Genomic DNA, 20,259 nt, shown 5'->3' on the forward strand with positions numbered 1-20,259 from the left:
TTACCTACTCTCATCCCTTGAAAGCCAGTGACTTAATTCATGTTAAATTTGTTGTGTTGGCCCCAAAGCCAGCATGTGTGCACGTACTCCATACGTGTCTGTCTCCAGGCAAGACAGAAGAGTTAACATGATTTGCAAAGGGGGTTACTGATGAATGAACCTCCTTTATATCCCAGACCTCTCCAGAATTTTTCATTCCCATCAAACAAACATACACATGAATACACACACAAATAACTTTGGGTGCACATGTGCTCCCATTGAATTCAATACAGTTATTCACTGTGTAGAAAACTACCCACGTGCATAAATGTTTGGAGGAGGAGGGCTGCTCTCGGGTTGAGGCTGACAGCAAGTTTTATGTTATCTAGCTGCATTACTCTGGAGGTGAGATGTTTTTGACATGTGTCTCTGTAGGGCTATGTCCTACTTCATTCAAAATCAGGAATTTGCTCTGATGTTTTGAAAATAGGCCTTAAAAGAAGCAGCAGACACGACTGGCAAAACTTCTTCAGGAAACTTGCAAAGAACCATTAGAGCCCCACAAAATCATGGCAGAAAGCAACATTGGTTTGTTAAAGCCAAAAATTCTCTGTTCGCTGATATTAATTCAATCTTCTCTTACAAACATTATTTATCCTGCCAGGGATCAGGACTTACTGGGCAGTAAACCAAGGCTCAGTAGTTTACATGCCTGTCAACAAAAAAATCAAATATGAAACACTTGTCATAAATCTGCAAGGACAAAATTTTCTGATTTATGAGGATGCTGAATGATTTAAGCAAGAGTGTGTCCTTTAAAAGAGCCTTAAGAGCAAGCAGACAAAAAAGGAAGAAAAAAAATGTAGTAATTATACAGTGCATTGGAGACCGGCATTCCATAAGAAGAGGGGGAAAGGGACTCCTCTGACGACGCCTATTTCGTCCCTTGCCTAATAATCCAGAAGCACCTAACTTTCAAAGTAAAGTACTGCATTTTTTTCATGGGCTGGAAGCATCACAAAGCATCCTTCATCAGCCTGGCCTCTTGGCAGCTCTCCTTCTCCAAATGCAAATGCCACATCTGGAAAAGGCAGGAATCCTCTCTCCTGCCTGAAAGCCTCCTTTTATCTCAGTCCTCTGCAGATCTACTTCTTGCAACTCCTCACTCCAACATACTACTATTGCAGAGATTCAAGGCTCTCTCCTCATCTGCTGAATGTCTGCCTCTTCTTAAAGTCCCAGTTCACCTTTGGAGCCCGCTCGCTAGCTAGTGCGGGTCACCCTGCCATCCCTCAGCCAAGCAACACCCTCCCCAACACACAGATGAGCACGAAAACAGTAACAATGAAAATTAACAGAAGCTTATTTGTCAGGCCTGGCAAGAAGAGCATCTCATTAGCTGGTGTGGCCTGTGCAAAGCAGCCGCCGGGGGTTCCTCCTCCCCCCAGGGGATGACACTGATGCATCATGAACATTAATAACGTTGTTAGTGCATGTCCAACAGAGCCTTGCTTTGTGCATTGAGACGACCCGGCAAACAATAAGATACTTTTCCACTGACCTCTTGCTGGAAGAGTTTAAAGCTGTTTGTGGGGATGTGAACAACTCTTGCAGCTTTCTCGAGTTGCCCCTGGCCCTTAGCATCACTCTAAAGACCTGTATGGAGGTGAAGGAACTAATCCAGACCCAGCAAGATGCCTCAGCACCCAGGTTACTGGCTACAGGGACTGCAGAGGTTATGTGCAAGCTGAAGAACCTTATTATTGGAACCACAGAAAGGAAAGCGCTCAGTTTTGTTCCCCACGTACTTCCTCAGATTTGGGAGCTGCGTTGCTAAAATGTCCCATCCTGTAGGAAGAAATGTAGAACATTGGCAATGTGTACTGGTCCCCACTACAGAGTAAAAGCTAGCCCACTTACTCAGTTTGCATACCTTGTTTGCATTTGCCTGTATTTTCAGGGGGTTGATGGCAGTCTTACACCCCACCCTCCGGTCCCAAGTTCAGAATAGCTGAAATAATTCTCCTCACCTGGAGTGAAAATTTACTGTGTCATTGCTGGTGTCACTGTGCTGTGGCTGGGCTTTTTCAGCGTGAAACCCTCCCTGCTCCTCTCTTACTTAGCAAATATTTGTAATGCCCCAAACAAGCGTTGCACCAGGACTTGCTCTTTACCGTGTTCATGAGCCCTTTCTTTGCTTGCCAGGTGCTGGCAGGGGAGGAAAGCATCAGTCACGAAACTGATGCTCTCCCAGAGCTGCCCACTGGAAGAGAGAGGCGTTGAAGTAGGCAGGACCAGGCATCACAGCACCACGAAGGGCAGATCAAGTCCCAACCACGCAGCACCCAGAGACCTGAATGCCATTGCAGAAGGGGTCACCTGCAAAGCTGTCTGCTGGATGTCTCTGTACATACCTGTTCATGCTACAGCCATTCTGCTGCTCAGTAGGGCTGATGAAAACTATCCAAATTCTGGGTTTTGGGATTGTGTTTCAACAGGAACCAAGAGATAAAACGTTTTCATGAAAAGAAAGCTCCTCTATTAGCCAGATTTAGACGATAATCTCCACAAAAATATTTAGAGGAACATCTCCATAAAATACTGCATTTTGATGGAAATAAGATTAATTTAATCTTAACATCTTCAAGAACTCTACAGCTCCCCTAGCAAGAGAGGACGTTGGTGAGGTTCTAATCATTAGAAAAAGGACTGAGACCAGCAACCTACCTGACAGAGAGCAGCAAAGATGGCAACGTTGCTAATTCAACTAGTGAACCAGGACAGCTTCAAGTCTCTGATGAATGCTGTCTCTGGTATGAGTCATTCACACTTCATTCCCAGCACACTCAGATGGAAAAGGAAAAGGTTTATCTGTTAGATATGGTGCCCCTGCCGTCCTAACCCCACGGTTGTTGCAATGGGTCTCTTCTCATAAAGCCAAACAGACATTTTTTGGCCCCCAACATTCAACATTTTCTTCTTCTTTTACATTTTCAAGCACTAGGTATCTCAGGTTACTAGTGATTTTTTGCAGCGGTTCCCAAATGAGCCTGAACTGCTCTGATTTTTCAAACCCACAAGACTGTAATTGAAAGCAAATGTAATCAGACATATACAACGTTCTGAGGTTCACCACAGTGCACTGCAGTCAGCATTACTGGAGTGACTACTAAAACTCCTTGGAGCTGGGAAGCAAATACAGCTTGCAAGAATCCAGCAAATAACCAGCATTTATTAGATTAGACTGAAGTATTGCAAAGCCACAGTCAATCCTCTATTCAGAATATATCCGAGGTCTCTTTAAACGAACATCTTTCTTGAGCTTAGGCCAATTGTTTTAAGAGATGTGAATGGAAACAAAGAAAGAATTCTACTTTGAACACAACAAATTCTGCAATCCTTACATCAGCGTAAATCTCGAATAGTCCATTACTGTCAGCAGTGTCATTCCAATCCAACTCCAGCATAACTGCAAAAAGAAAGTGTCCCAAAGACAAAGGGGTATCTTTGAACCCGGAGACACAGCTCAAGCTAGAGATAAGCAGTAGCAAATCCCTTCCATAAACGTCCCAAACAAAATGCAAGCATTAAAAGCTGGGGGGAGGGTTTTAATTGAATTCCCACTGGCACTTGAGTCGGCACTTAAGAGCAGGTCTAGGGTTATCTGTGAAATTTCAATTAAATCAAAAGCTTTGATAACATGGTAAGTCACTCCAGAGTTTGGAGTCAAAACATGTTGTTATTTGATCCTTTGCTTGTGTTTCTGGGAACAGCACGCATGAAAGACAGTCAGCTGCAGACCAGTCAAGAAGATGGAAAGGGTGAAAATGAATCTACCAATAGATCACCGTGTCTCCTACAGCCAGAGCCACTTGAGGTCTGGTATTTTTTATATACCTTAAGTCCTAAAGAAGGCACCCCATTCCTCAAGAGACAGAAGGACAGAGCAAAGCAAATCATCTTGGACACGTGCAGCACTCCAGGGGATGGTTCCCTACTGCCACAAATGTTTTTTCTTTCCAGGCTTGCTACAAGAAAGATTTGAAACAGGAAGAGCATTGGGAGCTGAATGCAAAACTCTGTGGGCACAAAACACCAAGCCCTGTGTGTGTAATGAAACTGATTTCCAGCGCAAATCCTTTGGTGGCGTGGGGTGAACAGGTGAAGCCAGGTGCACCAAAAAATAATTGTCTACCGCGCTGTTATGATAGAGCTAAGCCCGAAAGGAAGCCCAGCTCTCCTCCTGACTCAAAGCAGGAGGTGGCATCTCTCCAGGGAGACCTGACTCGCTTTACCTGTTGTTCAGCACTCTCGGATTGCTAACGCTTCCTCCTCTCTCTTCAGTGGCCACTGCTGGATGCTAAGGGCAGTACCAGAGACTCTCAGAGTTCAAAGTCCTGTTTACCAAGGAACAGCACCTCTGCTTCCCTGTGCTTAGACAGAAATGCACCACCTTAAATAAATGTGAGGTGTCAAGTCCACCTGGCCTGTAGTCAACAGCATTAAAGCACATTTTAAGCCATGCCTTCTCTTGTAACATGCAGTACAGCCTGATAAAACCCCATCAAATGTCATGAGGTGCCTTACGTTGCCCCCAGCTAGTTCAGAGTTACATATAGGGTGGCACTAGGCACATGTATATGAGAAAACTGCTCTTTTTATAACCAGCGAGGTTACTGATCCTCAACAGCATTAAAAATAAAGGGACTCTCCAGATAAGCAGTGTCAAAATTACAATAGGAAGCGCAGAGCACTGAAAAGTCCCATCTGACCCCAGGCGCCACTGGGGGACAATTTATCACCCTGGCAGCAAACACCCCATTGAGCACGTCTGTCCCCAGTGCCCTCTTCTTCAGAGTGGAAAAAGATCTTCATTAAACAATAGTGCGACCATATTAAATATAGACATGGCAATGACAAGCTGGATTCTTCTCCATGATATATTTGTATAAGCTGCCTATTCTTGTTTCTCAGAGACGTGACACAGAGGACAAGACAGGCTATATTCAATTCTGTCATGCTAGTGACAAGAAAACTCCACCCCGTCTCCTCCTGCCTGGCAGGTCATGAGTCAACAGCAACAGATAGCTCAGCGTATGCGATTAACCTGCTAGCAGGGGCTCACCAGAACAAGAAATCCAGATAAGAAGAGGAAGTCCCCATCCCTCTTCTTCTCCTCAGTTCCAGGCTTATCCACAAAGCACAGCAGAACCGGACGCTTCTCTTCTGCATGGACCTAAAGATCTCTTTTGTGTTTATCAGCCTGGGCAATTCAACCTTATGGGCTACCCCTATTCTGGGGCACCAAACCAAGTGTCACCAGTCTTTAAACAGAGACTTTCAGAAGATCCTGTGGCCAAACATTTCTAGAAGTGAGGGCTCAAGGATAACGGGTGCCCCAAATCCTTCACAACAAGCTTGATAACCTCTGAATCCAGTTATTTTGGTTCTGCTCCAATCCTGCTTCATTAGCCCAGGTTTCCCCCACTGCCAGATGAATAAATTTGTTCTTTTGGCTCCCTAACTGGTTTTGCATATAGAAGTACCAGCAGAACAGGCTTTCCCGACAGATTTTGGAAGTAATGTTTCTTCCAGCATTGACTGATGATTTAAAAAAAAATAATTATTTTTCTAAATGTTCTCTTCTAGAATTATATTATGAAAGGAGCGGGGTTTCTTTACCAGAATCAAATCCTTTTAGCAAATCTCTGAAACTGTACATCTGCAACCACACTGCAGATACAGCCAGGAGGACGTGAGAGGCCTTTCCAACATCACAAAATAAATCAATGTGACAGTAAGCAGCAGATTTCCCAAGCCCCTGCATTAACCACTAAACTTCTCTTCTCCGGAAGGAAGGCATTTTATGGGTTAAGTTAAACATTAAGCAAACTATTACTTTCTAATCTACAAAATAGGCATTGGCAAATTATCAGCAGTGATTCTTCCTTTAGGATATGAACAAAAATTACTGGACAGGAAAAAAGCCCTCGAGCCAACAGGCCTGGCATTTAATTTTTTTTAGAGGCCTTTCAAAACACCTCTTCAGTCCCAACTCTTCTGCAGAGAATAAGAAAAAAGTCTTGAATTTGTTCTCATAAACAGTAAACTTTGACTAGCACTAACACCACCATTGCGTTTAGCCCCAGCCCGTTGCCGCTGCTGAAGTAGCAGCGTGTCAGCAAGGCTCTGATCTCGGTCACATTCTGATGGATTTCAGATAAGTCTGGTTATTCTTACTCCATCCCGTGCCCATGCCGCTTTTAAGCCCTGCAGCGCGCTCATAACCAACCCAGGCAAAAGCTATTTCTGTACACTTGGCTGCCAGTGCCAAGTGTTGGTACGTTAAACTATCTTTGCTCCTCTCAGCCCCGTGTCCTTTCACAGTCAGGCTGACAAAGCACAAGCAAACCTAAATGTGATATTCAAGACAAGGAATAAAAGCTCCCATCATACGGTAACAGCAGTAATGTATGCTGTTCCAACTGCCATTCTTCCACACTGCTTTTTTGTGGTTGCTGAACCTATTTCATTTAACGTGCTTTCTGTTTTCCCTCAGGTTTATTGTTTGATATTTATCTACATATAATTTCTTTTTTCATTTTCTGGATGAGTAGCAAAAAGATCCAAATCTCTCAGGAAGGCTGAGTTACTTGCTGGTATCGCCGATGCTGCAGCCAGCAGCAAATTTCAATATCCTTAATTTGATATTCCAGGCCAAATCGCTTATACGTTGCAAACAAAAGGGAAAGTCCCATGTGAAACTGAAGAAGATGACAAGTAATGCATCTGTTATTTCCTTTTTTCCCATTCCTAGAGACTCCTCCATCCCTGCATTGGCTTAGTTTATTTAAGATAACAATCTTCAAGCGAGACCTTCCCAAAGATCATGATAATACGCATTGATGAAAGGCAGCATACACTGTCGGGGTACCTAGAGCCCCATCCGACAACGGCCGGGTCCCAGAGACTGAGCTCCTGCGCTCCGGGTCAGAGGAGGCACAACTGGGAATCAGCCACACTTCACTCCTCTCTTTCTCTTTCAGGGGCACAAGGCTCCCTGACCTCTCAGCCACAGAGTTATGACAGTCCCACGCTATGACCAGGATACTGTAAAGCACTTCAGCGATTCAGAAGCTGAAAAACCATTTTCATGACAAATTCAGGTGCTGAAGCCAAGTATTTCTAGCAAATACAGCCCTAGAACAGGCACATTTGAAAAACTAAACATAGGTGCTCTACTACATTCAGATGCTCAAAGAGCCATGGTACCTAATTCCCACTGAAATCAGTGAGAGCTGGATGGCTAATTAGGAGTAGCCAAGCAAGGCCCTTGGCAAACTCAGCCCTAACAAGTTATTGCATCCTTAGCTACCTAAATCTCAGTGAAGGTGATTAAGTCATTCTTTGAAAATATTAACTTTTTCTTCCCTTCAGAACAGTGGATCTTAGCTGCCTTATCCTGCCACCATCTTTATGCAGAGCTTTTCCTGCTCTGTGTTTTACAATTTACTTCCCAGCTAACAAATCACGTAAAAATAAAAATTCCATCTTTTTCTGATTTTGCATTTCTAAGGGAAATTAATTTCCATTCCGCATCTCTCAAGTGAAATTAATTTCCCTAATAAAATGCATGCATTGAGCAGTCACAATACCACTGCCAAGCACAGACTGTAGCACCGATTGTCATAAGTGACCACATTCCTAAGTGATGTGAAAATTATCTGTATTGTAAGTCCTGTAAGAAAGAGCAATCACAAAAAAAGAATGACAGCTTTCCTCATAGCACATCCGCTCAGAGACTCAATTATCAAATGTGTTGGGAAATACGCTAAGGGGGTGAAATGTAAGAGAAATATAAAGGAAGAAATAGAAGACAAAATATTTGCATAATATCAAAGAAATCAGAATAAATATAGATATTTTACAGATGAAAAATTTTCCTCCTCTACCAATAGGTAGTTGAATTGTTATTACAGGGCAGATCAGAGTACATTTGGGAAACAGAAATAGTCATATGTAAACACAGTCATGCTTATGGATAGAAAAAAGCATACTAGGGAACTGTGCTGGTAGACTCATAAACGAAAGCATGCTTCCTTAATATGGTCACTTCATTACCCTGGCAACTTCTTCCCAGTTTCCTTATCAGAAATCTGTAATATGTGAGGAATAAAGGGAGAATCCAGCTCCCATTTTAGAGAGGCTGCCTGGCATCTGAGTATCTGAGTGTTACACCAGCATTTATGTGACAGAGTGTATGATCAGTAAAGCTCATGGCTACAGACCACGATAAAGCATTTCTGTTCTTCAGTAAAGGCACTTTCAGTGTTAAGCCCATTTTCTGCATAAACCTTCCTAACGTTATGTCGTGTACCTAGTAAGTTCCCTACTTTTTCTGGATTTGCATATTGTTTGAAAATCGGTTCATGATTCTTAGAGGAAAAATATTCTCAGATACTGAACACTGCTTTAAATCCAGTTGTAAATATTACTAGTGGTGGTTTAAACAGAAATCTCATTTGAGCCTGCATGCATTTCTGCAGGGGGAGTATGAGCGAACTGAATCCTTGGCTCTTGGTCTGCTTTTTAGACTGGGTCCAGACCCAGAAAGAAAAGCTGAACTCTAACGTTAGTGGTCTGGCTGTGATATTTTGAACCTAACTGCAAAAAAGCCCTAAAAGCAGTGGGCCATATGCAATGTCTAATTGATTAATCCTACTCTTTGGGTATTTCTGTTACTTCTAGTAAAAAAGAATCATTAAAAAAATGGTATCTGAGATTTTGTTTGTTGACTGTGAGCCCTGGCCTGACCTCAGCCTTGAATGTAAATCCCCCGTAGAAGCCTGAAATTAATCCACCTCTGGCTTAGTTATCAGTAATTATAATTATTAACAGCAGTGTCCAGTAAACAAATGGCTTTCAGTGACATCGTGTTTTAACTTAGAATAATGGATACATAAAAATGCACTTCCTTCTTACCTCACAGTATCTTTTCCTGTAGCAATGCAGAATCTGGTCCTTCCACGGGCATGGTAAAAGACACAAGCCCAGCCATTTGCTATTTACATCTGCATTTGCTCAAACACTAAAATTCCCCATATTACAAACCTAAGTAGTTGAAGCCGCTCCTCATGTACCAGAGTGGACGCAGCTGATCAGCGGAGCGGAGCGAGAGCAGCAGAAGCGGCTGCCCTGGGAACACCAGCAGTGGAGCTCCAAACCCTGCCTTGCACCTCCCCTTGCAAAGGCAATGCTTCCACCACGTGAGACCGTCCGGGAGAGCTCCCAGACTATCCCATGGAGGTATTTAGTGTCCTCCTATGGTCTCTCCCATGCAGCATGAAGGAAACCTGCTGTTGGTTAGGTGCTATCTGACCCGCACCGGCAGAGGCAGACTCGGAGGAGACTGTCAGCTGGTTCAAACGCTGTGATTTCCTGAGACATCTCTCCAGCTATCTGCCTGTAAGCTGCTGTACCCAGAAAAGGTTTAATGGGGCTGAAAGGAATACCTTCTGCCTATTGTCACAGGACTCGAAAGCCTGGACCATCACCGAAACAGAAAACCTAAGCTGCAAATCCAACCGAACAAGCTGGCCAGGTTATAACAGCGTTGGGACAGCCCCGGTTTTATCATGGCTGGCCTGCGAGCTGCTCGGCACTGCGGGCAATGGGAGCACAGCAGCAGTAGGAAATGACCCCGCAGGGAGCAGCCTGCAAGACAAACACGGCATAACCTGGAGAGGACAGTACACAGAAGCAGGGAAGAAGCAAGGGTAGGGCAGATGAAGAGTTAAGGAAGAAGCCGGGAGCACGTTTGTAAAAGTGCCTAAGGGACTACAGGGAAATGTTGGTTTCTTTTAAGACAGTAGGAACAGAAGTGAAGGGTACAGCTTCACAGCTGAATTATTGCAGTAATACATAAATGACTGCATGTGCATCATCGTGGGTCATGGCTCAGCCATGACAGGTGTGGACACCTCTCCGCACGTCCCAGCTGCGAGGTAAACCAGACTTTTTTTGTGCCTCCTCCCTCAAAGTTTAAGCTTCTGTGTTTTTCTGGCCGGGAGCACATGCTCAGTCACTGCTCTGCAGACATGCAATAACTCAGTGGACGCTTGGGGCTCAACTACCCAAATGCCCATGGGTTTAAGGCTACATTCCTGAAAATTAGTTAATTAAACTCTAGGTCACGCTTTGTCTTAAGAGGCTGAGCTGCTGCAGAAAATCAGAGCATGTGATCTTGAAACTAAAGACCCTCTCATTGTGCACAGAGAGAAGATGTGAAGGCAGCACAAGTAACTCCATTCTGCCATCCCTTGGTGGCTGAGTCCCTTGCTTGGCAATATTTTTCTCCTTTAACCCAGGCAGTTGAATGCCATGCCTATGCTGATAAGCCAATGTATGAACCACCTCTGCACTGAGGGCTAAAACAAGCAGCTGAAGAAATAGATAGAATAATTAGGGTAGTCTAGATGTTGTCCTCAAGCTACACCCCTACCACCCCCAGTGAGATGAATGATGGACTGTGAGGTCTGGGGAAGACTGAATTCATGGGGCTTGGGCACCACTGGCTCACGGTTTCTGGAGGGGCTTGGCAGAGTAGCAAAATGAGAGAACAAATAGGGGATTTCTCTGGCTGATAGTGCTCCTTCCTGCAGTGACTGCTCCGGCTGAGAATCGCCCTGGAGGTGTCCTTCCCCCGGACCCTACACAGTGGTCCAGTGAGCCCTTCCCCCTTCAGTTCACAGAAGAAAAACACTAAGATGTTTCCGTTGGCTTTTACATCATCTTTTTGTAGAGACTAATCTTCAGTTTCAACAATACATCTTTTGTGAAGCGCTCCCAGCAGAAACCTTAGACACCTTCCCTAAGATCTGTTTGCTTACAGAAGACGAGGTAGGATTTGTTTAAACCCAGCTAGATTAATGTCTTGCAGACATTAGTGAAGTGAGATTTAATCAGGTTATTGCTCTACATTTTCCAGGGAAATAAATCACACTTATTACTAGGTTGGAATAAGATGCAAGGCTCGGGCCGAGAAAATTTAGTCTTTTTTTGTTTTCCGGGGCGAGGGGGGGAAGCAAATGCATAATTTGAAAATTGCTGCAAGGTTGTGGAACCAGGAGCTCAGCAAAAGGCCCTCAGCAACTTGCATGAGGGAAAAGAGAAAGCAAGCCATAATGGCTCGTGCCAGCCTGGGGGTGGGCCTTGGTCCCCATTCCCTGCCTTGTGGAGGTCCAGTCCTGACTCTGTTTTACTCAGGCCTAATGGTGTTGGGTCTGTATCAGTACAGAAAGCAGAAAGGAATGTTTAACAGCATTTAAAGCAGACTCCCGAGGTCCATTTGAGATCCTCCAGGTGAACTGTCCCATAACCCTGGGGACCTCACTCCTCTCCGGGGTGTCTGTTTCTGCCTGGCACGTGGGGATGTCCTCGTGCATCACGGGGGTGTTGTGGGATCAAGCAACCTTTGCAAACCTTCTTACAGACACTAAATGGAAACTGTGATGGTCAGCAGGTCTCACAAGTGTAGGCATATCCTGCTGCAATGGTTTCTAAGTTTGCAATATATGTTTAACAATGAACATGCCACTGTATTCACCCCCGACATTTTTCTAAAACAAGGCTGGCTAGGGGGAAAAAAAAAAAAAAAAAGCAGCTCTTTTTCGAGACCTTTGATTTAAAAACTGCTCTTTTTCTCATTCAAAAAACAAAAGACTTCACTCTCAGCTATGCTAACAGCGCTTTCTTTAGTACAAATGCTAATGCATCCCCTTGCATAAAACCATATACGTGCAAGAGACAAAGTTTGGGAAATCAAACTGCAAAGGTCCTCTCCTTTACACCAGCATGGGAGCAGACAGCTGAAGCCAATACAAATCTTTCCGCTAACTACAGGTTTGCGTGTGCTGAAGTGCCCAAAACCCAAAAGCTCTACATCCATTTCCCCTTACCCAGTGGGCTGTGCAAACACTGGAGAAAGCAAATTATGGCAACACAGCCTGCAATTGAGTTTCAAATCTTGCAACACAGCAGCACAGAACACAATGGGACCAAGTCAAAATCTTATTGCAGAGCACAATAAAATATATCCTGTTCGGTATGAAGGAGAAAAGGAAATATCAGGCGAGGCAGCGCAGTTGCTTGTAAATACCCTCCTCCCAATGCTTTCCCTGGATAAACTGGTCCTCTGAACCCTGACTGCATCAGCATGAATCAGCCTGTCTGCTCCAAGGTAAAGGCTACGATTCTGTTTCGTGTTGAATGGGAACTCTTTTCCCAGCCTTTTCTTGGCTTCCTGCTTAGAAAGAATAGACTCTCCAGAGACAATTTTGGATCTGGACCACAATCTTGCTCCCTTCAGATAACTAAGTATCTCTGGGCAGCAGTACATTTAAAGAAGCAGCTGGTAATTATGAGCCAAGTGCTTACTGGCAGGATTTCCCCCTGCTGCTGAGCCAATGCTTTTGGGAACTAAATGACTCTTTGGTGATAATTATCAGGTAAAACCCACAAGCCAGGGGAGGTTCCCTCATTAGAACCATCAGCAAGAAACAATGCAAAGGTGGGCGGAGGATGGCTGAAAATTTTGTCTGAGGGTTGCTTGACTCCACTGTCCTCCACACACCCAATGTGGTTGTACATAATTGCCGGGCATTTTCTAGGTAGTGCTTGAAAGCTACAAAATCTGTTCCCACACCTACAGCAGTAATAAAACCAAATGACCTTTTCCTTCCAGCTAATCAAAATGAACTGAGCAGCACTGGAAATCCATCACAGCACTTACTCTTTTGGAGGGTTAAGGTCTTCTGGGCGAGCCTCGAAGAACCTGAAGACTTCATCACACTGTGAAATGTGAGGAGGAAGCCGAACCAGTGCCTGCAAAACAAAACAAGGAGGGAAAAGCACTTAGAAAAGTTCGAAACGTGGCCTCAAACATCTAAACTACCCAGCAAGAGAGCACAAAACAGTCCTGGCAGGAGGAAGGGAATACAAAAGGAAAGCATCATGCCTGACTACTTACCTGAGAAGAAAGAAAATAGCATGTCTTGATGGCAAATGCCAAGTAGGATGCAATGAATTGAGACAAGCAATGGTTCTTAGAGTCCACCAATGTAGATTTTGCATGCATACAGGAGTAGAATTTGGTCCACATGTGCCAAATCATAACACTGAGTAGATAAGTGCTCTGTGGCTGGGACAGTCTCCGTGCCGTGTGTTTGCACAGCACCTCAAACAATGCGGTTAGGGCTTACAGGCTTTCTGTCAATGCACACAAATTCACGCAGCGGAAATCTACAGACTCAACACCCACTAATACAACAGATTAATGTGCTCCATAAAGCTTTCCATTAAGCACTGTCAACAGAAAAAGCAGAGTTTGCTAAAGTACCCCCAAAAAACAACAAAACCAAACCAAACAACAATTTGCTCCTAAATTAACCGGCAAGGAAGTTCGATTAAGTGTCTGGGAAAAAAAAGGCAGAGAGACTATTCATGCATGAAGGAGGCTTCGCAGCACATCCTGGCTAACAATGCCCATGCACTCTGCAAGGCAGAGGTACACAGCGCTTGTTGCATTCAGCAATAGTTAATAACAGTTTGGAAAGCAACCACATTATGTTGAAGTCTACTGGAAAGTGAGACTTCAAACCGATGAGACAAGCACACAAGGCAGAAACACGCTCTGAATTCGCTCTTCAGAATTTAGAGTTTGATGGTGCCAAAAGGGGCTAAAGAGCTGTCCCCAGCCCACAGAGATGGGACAGCAGCTTTAAGTGACATGACTCTGACATTGTCTCCATAAATGACCAGCAGGGGAGGAAAAGCGGCTCGAGTTCACCTCCTCCTGTGCTAAGTTACCTTGAAAATAGGCCACAGGTTAAATACAGACCAAGCTTCTTAGAGGTGCTGTAAACCTGTTTGACAAAATGAGATTGTCTGTCTCTTCTGTTAGTTGAAAGTGGGACAAACAATCTTGAAAGATGGATGAAAAACTGCACCAGACCTAAATGAAGGTGCACTAGGGCGAACTGGTTATACCAACCCATGAGACATCTGATTGATCTGAGTCAGACACACCAGAAGGCCCAACCAAAGCATGAAGGCAGGACAGGGCAGTTGGTTACCCTCATGGCTGTTTTTAACTGGCCAGATTTGTTTCCAAGACCACTTCTGCTTGGGGATGTGAAGGAAAAGAGCTGAAAAATGCAAACATCCTGCCCTGAAACTGCAGGTCTCCAGTATTAGACGATAGGGTCTTGTTTTGAGGTGGCCTGAAATTCAAAGCTAAGTGCTTCCACACCTACAGCTCTGCTTTCCTTGGTGGAGGGATGTTATAAAAACACAAGGAAAATCCATTTGATATCAGCAGGCCTGTGAAGAATGAGGCCCTGGCCTTTGGTCACGTGGAACTGCACTGTAGAGCAGAAAAAGATACCTTGCAATGAGGAGGCAGCATCAGATGCTGAAGCAGGGCAACAGCCTGGCAGGTCCAAATGCCGGCGCACGCGTACAGAGAGCACTGCTGGCTGCTGCAACTAACACAGGATGAAACATAACAGGTGGAAAACTCAGGTGCTTTAATCTGAACGAAGGATGCTCTGGTCCCTACCGCTATCCACTCAATCTTGCCTAAAAGCTTAACGAAGGTGTGAGCTCTCTGCCCCTATTCCTAGCGTGCAGAAACGCATACATCCAGCTGGCACATCAGGACTAACACTGGGAAGTCAGGAACTACTTGGGAATAGTAACAATCACAGCATGTTGAAAGAGAAGTGCCTTGCCAGCACAGGCTAACAAGGACATAGACAACATTAAGGCATGTTTTATTCATCTGCATCTGAAGAAGGAGACAGACTTACATAGAGAAGCAATGCTGTCTAACCAACAGTGGATGGGGTTGAGATTTAGCAGTGACTCTATTACTAACACCCTCCTCTGTTTGAGCAGGTTGCTTAACCTCTTTCCATCAAATTCAGTAGGGATATAGCTTCAGTTACCCATTTATCAGGCTGAGCAATAACACTTACCTAATCTACAGAAAGGTTATGAGGCTCAGATATTGAATATCTACAGTATGTTTTGAAATCTCAAAGGGCTTGATCTTGTGCAGTCAATGGGGCAAGAGCAAGCACTGCAAATGATACGTATCATTACTAAAGAAACACAAATACCCAAGTTATATCTATCACAGGGGGTCCTGGACATCAGACGCCTGCTCAAAGAGTCACCACTTCTGTACAGGTCACAGGTGTTCACCCTTCCCAAAAACCAGGCTACAGATATCAATACTGAGCTGGAGCACAGAATGGATTTTTGGTGATGGAGTAGCACAAATCCTACCAAGCTGCCATGGAGATTTGTGTTTCTAAATCTTCAGAAGCTTAAGGAAATCTGACCCCGCTGAATCAGTGGTTCCCTGCCTGGAAGTCTCCAGGAGCACTGTGGTCTTGCCCGGCCAAAGGGGGGTAATTGAAAAGCACCTCCATGACTCCAGGCTTTTGCAGGCAGTGGATAAAAATCAGCCGAAACCTCTTCCACACCCAGCCATCCACCTTCCCACCCTAGGGACACAGCAGCCCTGGGGCAGGGCAGGCTCTCCTGCTTCTGAATCACCTCCCAAAGTACAGCAATTTTCAGCCCAGTGCATGGAGGTGAAATGAAATCGAGTAGAATACCAAGTAGTAACTTGCCATTGCCTATTTCTCGGGGAGCTTAGGTGTAAGTCTGCAGCCAGTCAATTTTTACTTGTTTTTGTTAAGGAACAAAACCTTAAGATGGAGTAAGAAATGCTAAGAAAGGGTAAGAGTGCAAACAAGGGTGTAAAACCAGGCAAAGTCAGTCTATTGATTTTGGAGAGTGGCAGGGAGCAGCAACACTTTTTTGAGAAACAAACGTCTCTTCAGCAAACACACAACATCCACCCAGGAGCAAGCCAAGTCCAACACGATTCCAGCGAGCGAACAAAAAGCGCATTGAGGAGATGAGGGACACTACTGTCACTCTGCAAGTGGAAAATGCAAGTTTCTGGCATTTCCAGCAAGACGGTTCCAAGGCAGAGCTGCAACAGCCTGAAGGAAAGACTGCAGGGTCAAGGAAAAAGGGTAAAGAAAAAGAGAAAAACAGATGGTGAAAGGATGGAAAGGGCAGGAAAGTGACGTTTTTCCTGGAATGGGGAAATCAGAGGTAAATGCACACAGCTACAAACAGCAAGCATCCAGAAACAGCAAGGAATTTGCACAGGAAAGGTGAGAGATAAAAAGTGCCAGTGAGCAAAATTCAGCCTTGCACAACCACCGAGTATTATCAGTAATAGCATGTTTCCTTGCTCGGCATGCACAGGCGGATGTGCACTGCTCAGACCTCACGCGCCCCTTAGGAGATACGTGTTTATGTGTTATGTCAGCCTGTAACGATGTCTGCCTCTCTATATGACGGGTCTCGGGTAGTCTCGCAGCGTGGAAGGCTATTAGAAAAGCTGTAGCATCAGGCACGGCGCGAGCAAGCAGCCCTCGGCGCCGGGGATGGCGGCTGCTCGCGCAGCACCAGCACGTCTGCAGGCAGGCTGCTGCGCGCCGCACGTGGCCTTTGAAGCAAACGGGGCACGGGGCAGGGGCAGGGGGGCATCGCGTAAGGTTACGTGAACCGCAGGCAGCTCCGTGGGACTACAGAACAGCTCAAAGGCTTCACAAAGTACACATGCACGGGTGTAAAACCATGCAGGTATTTGTAAGGATGGGCCGAGTGCTGTGTGTTGCATTTATGCAGATACATTTATTAAAAATAGACGCAGAGATGTGTACATGCAGCAACATATATATATATATGTATATACAGCGCGCGTGTAGGCGTGTGTGTCTATACGCACAGAACGATATCCGCCCCGCTGAACTTTATATGTCTAAAATGGGAGACTGGTCACACTCGTCTGTCAATTTGTATAATTCCTAGAGAAAGACCAGCGCCTTCAGGGGCTGCTCTGTCTACCCCACCACGTACGTCTAGCTCTGGGTGGGGTGAATCGTTGACTGTCTCTCCCCGCAGCTAATTGAGGGAGTTCAGATATATCGCTCTTGGATCCCTAACGTTCAGTGGGGTTAATCCCAGCTCTGCACGCAAATACACAGAGACAGCTGACAGTACTGCATGGTTATGACTCCCTGACTCTTCCTATTAAGTATGCCGTTCCCAATAGTTTATCATTTTAATTAACGTTAATCATTAGTGCCAGACATTTGGGAATGGCAATGAGTCCAGCAAGGGGGAAGGTGCAATTAAAATAGTTCATTTCTCAGAACAGAGAAATAAATTGTTTCGCCTACTTGAAAACACTTTCCACTTCTGTTTTGGTGAGAGCCTAAAGTAACTCCAAGCTCGAACACAAAGCACTGGAGTGTGGAGGTTGGACGGCAAACACCGAGTGTCAGAGAGAGACATGGATGAAGAGTACATGGCGGTGACTCAGACGGGAGAAGTGAGGAGATGTAGGAATAAATAAAGAGCTGAGGGAAGGAGGAAAAGAGGGTGCCAAATTTTGGGGCCTGGGACATAGTTCTGAGCCTCTGGCATGGAAGGACCATAAGGCAATGGAAAGAAAGGCTCTACTCCAGGTGCTGAGGGGCACTGCAAATAATAAACTCATTACTGCAGCTGCTCTAAACACATCAGGATTCTGAAATGTCAATTAAAAAATGACAGATGAAGTTTGAAAGTTTTTCCCTTAAACTTTTTCATTCTTGACCAGAACTAACTATTCACCTCCAATCAGCACTAGCTTACTTGTACAATGGAGACAGAAACGTCTGTGTATCTGTCTTGACAGGTTCAAGGATTAAACCTTGAAAGAGAGGCACACTGAGAGACCAAGAGGGAGGTAATTATGTTTCTGAAGTGTGGTGTCTCACACTGTGGACATTAATAAAAGAACAACCAATATTTCCTGGCACTGATGTGACTTACTCATCTAATTTTTATTTAGGTGGCATGCATTTGGGTACTCAAGCCTCACTATAGCCTGTAAGCTTCTACTTCAATCCACCTCCAGTCAGGCCAGCATGAAGGCATGTGACAAATTCAGGTAAGTGTTTATGACAATGGGACTTCACAGCTTCCCTGCACAAAGATGCTTCCTTCAATTAGGACCAACACGCACAAAGATGCAAGTCTGCAAATGCTGGCCTGCGTCTTCCCAGAGGGCTGGGAAGGAGAGAGCGGCGGTTTTGTGAGCCACCAATCTGAGAGGTCCTTCTTGAACACAGGACAGTACATACTGGACAAGCATACACCAGAGGTGTGTTTGGGACATCAAAAGCCTAATAAATAAAAAGCCTCTGGCAAGCCAAGTCTATGAAGTTGCTTTTTCTTTCATATTGGCAAAAACTCCTAAACAAATTAAGAAAACCAAGCCCAATGAGGCCAGAAGACCTTAAATCACACTAAACTAACTCTAAGCCTACAGTTAAGAGGAAAATCATCTAGTGATACCAATTCCAGTGGGCAGCACACATTTACTGGCAAAATGCAGTTTGTTCGGTAACTTGCTCAGGTTACCACCCAAACCCTGCACTTTCATGTTTACAGATGAGAAAAGTCCGGGAAATCTTCCCCCGTGCGTCCCACCCCTGTTTTTCATTGAAACTTCAAAGTTTCTTGCGGCCGTAGCAAACACATTGGCCTAATTACCGCTGTGACAGCATTTCTCTAAGCTGGTACAATGCAATAAAGAACTAGCCAGGCATGAAGCGTTGGGAGGCCGATGCTGTAGGGTCCAGAGGGCTCACGCCCCTGATACAGAACACTCTGCAGACCTCCCCTTACTGCCAAGTATCCCCGCGAACTCTCAGCCAGCCTCTGCCTGTCACTTCTCCTGTGCCCAGTGCAGGAGCCACCACACATCCAACACAGCAGAAGTCAGACCTGCTTCTCAGCCACGCACATCACCATGCTCTGCCAGAGACAGCCTGCACAAACACAACAACAAATGGTTGAACATTTGCACTGCTCGTTTGCCAGGGCCCATCTGTGCTTCGTCTTTCCAGGGCAGGTAAAATGGATGGAGAACCCTCATCTGGCAAAAAAATTACCACGACTTTGCATCTGAACCAGCCTCCCTCCTCTACTTCCTCACAAATTCCAGTGGACAAAGGTCTATTGTCTCATTTATTAATTTTATTATCCCATGTCAGATTTTCTCCATCAAATTCACCCACATAATTCCAGCACAATTCTTTAAGTTTTCCAAAATTAAGTATGTGGTCTGTCTACCCTTTTTAAGACTAGCATGGACCATAAGCTTTGCACGTTTCTTTTCTAGAAGCAGCACTGAACTTGTCAAAATGATGCTCTTGTGCTACAGTTCTATACAATTCTCTAAAGAGTCAAAACATCCACTGGATAGGGGAAGAAATGCAGAAAACAGCTAACACTTACAACAAGGTGGGCATGATCCCACTCACAAGTCACACACATGCACCAGTAGCTGCTACAGGGTAAGAAACTGGAGTGAGTAATATTATTTTATTAGCAAAAAAAAAAAAAAAAAATTCCCGTCTTACACCGAAAGGGGATTAATGGCATTTCACTTCAGCTTTCTAGACGTTAGCATTGGAGCTAAGCGAGTCACTTAGGTTCCCTCTGTAGTTACAGCTGAATGGAGAGAGACCCTATGTCTGGTTTAGGCTGGTGAAGTGAGGCCACTGGTTCAGATACACCATCTAATTTTCTGTTCCTAATTCACAGCTTTCTGTCGGTCCATAACTTCATATTGGGATGGAAAGATTACAGTACGGCCATGTTCCCAGAAACCTTGTAAGTGGTGATCTTCAGTGAAGGTAGCAAGAAAGCATTTCTGAATTTTAAGCCTCTCCTAAGCCCCAGAGATGAAATCCTGTCCCTGCTGAAGGTCAATAACAGAGAACTGCCACTGACTTCACTGTACCAAGAAGTTCTCCTTCTACAAGCTGTTTCCCTCAATTCTTTGTACCTTTGAAGTTCAGTGCCTGATTTTCATCACTATTTTCAGTCTTGTGGAATTTCATGTCCTGGGCCAGGTTTGGAACAGCAATAACATAGGATAATTATTCTTTGAATAAATGCAAATTGGATGAACCATAAACGTTCAAAAGAAAAAACTTATTCCCATAAAATGTGCAGACTTAGAAAGGTCAGGAGAGGTATGAGATGCAACTCTCTTGTCCCTCTGTTTATTTACACAGTTTGACAACTGTGTACTGTGGGATTTAAGAATGACTGGGTACGTCCTGTGCCAGGCAA

The 20,259-nt window shown here is 44.7% G+C and overlaps 1 protein-coding gene across 2 annotated transcripts in view; it reads right to left on the minus strand.

Moving 5' to 3' along the window:
* The window catches only part of SH3PXD2A (SH3 and PX domains 2A), a gene marked incomplete at both ends in the record, with an annotated part of 258,277 nt that overhangs the window by 125,581 nt on the left and 112,437 nt on the right, over positions 1-20,259 (minus strand). For both annotated transcript variants that reach the window (XM_082002289.1, XM_082002288.1), the window contains one exon: positions 12,773-12,864. In XM_082002289.1, coding sequence (XP_081858415.1) covers positions 12,773-12,864 — 92 coding nt within the window. The remainder of the gene's footprint in view (positions 1-12,772; positions 12,865-20,259) is intronic.

The sequence above is a fragment of the Phaethon aethereus genome, assembly GCF_964289735.1.
Source record: "Phaethon aethereus genome assembly, chromosome: 7".
Lineage (NCBI taxonomy): Eukaryota > Metazoa > Chordata > Aves > Phaethontiformes > Phaethontidae > Phaethon > Phaethon aethereus.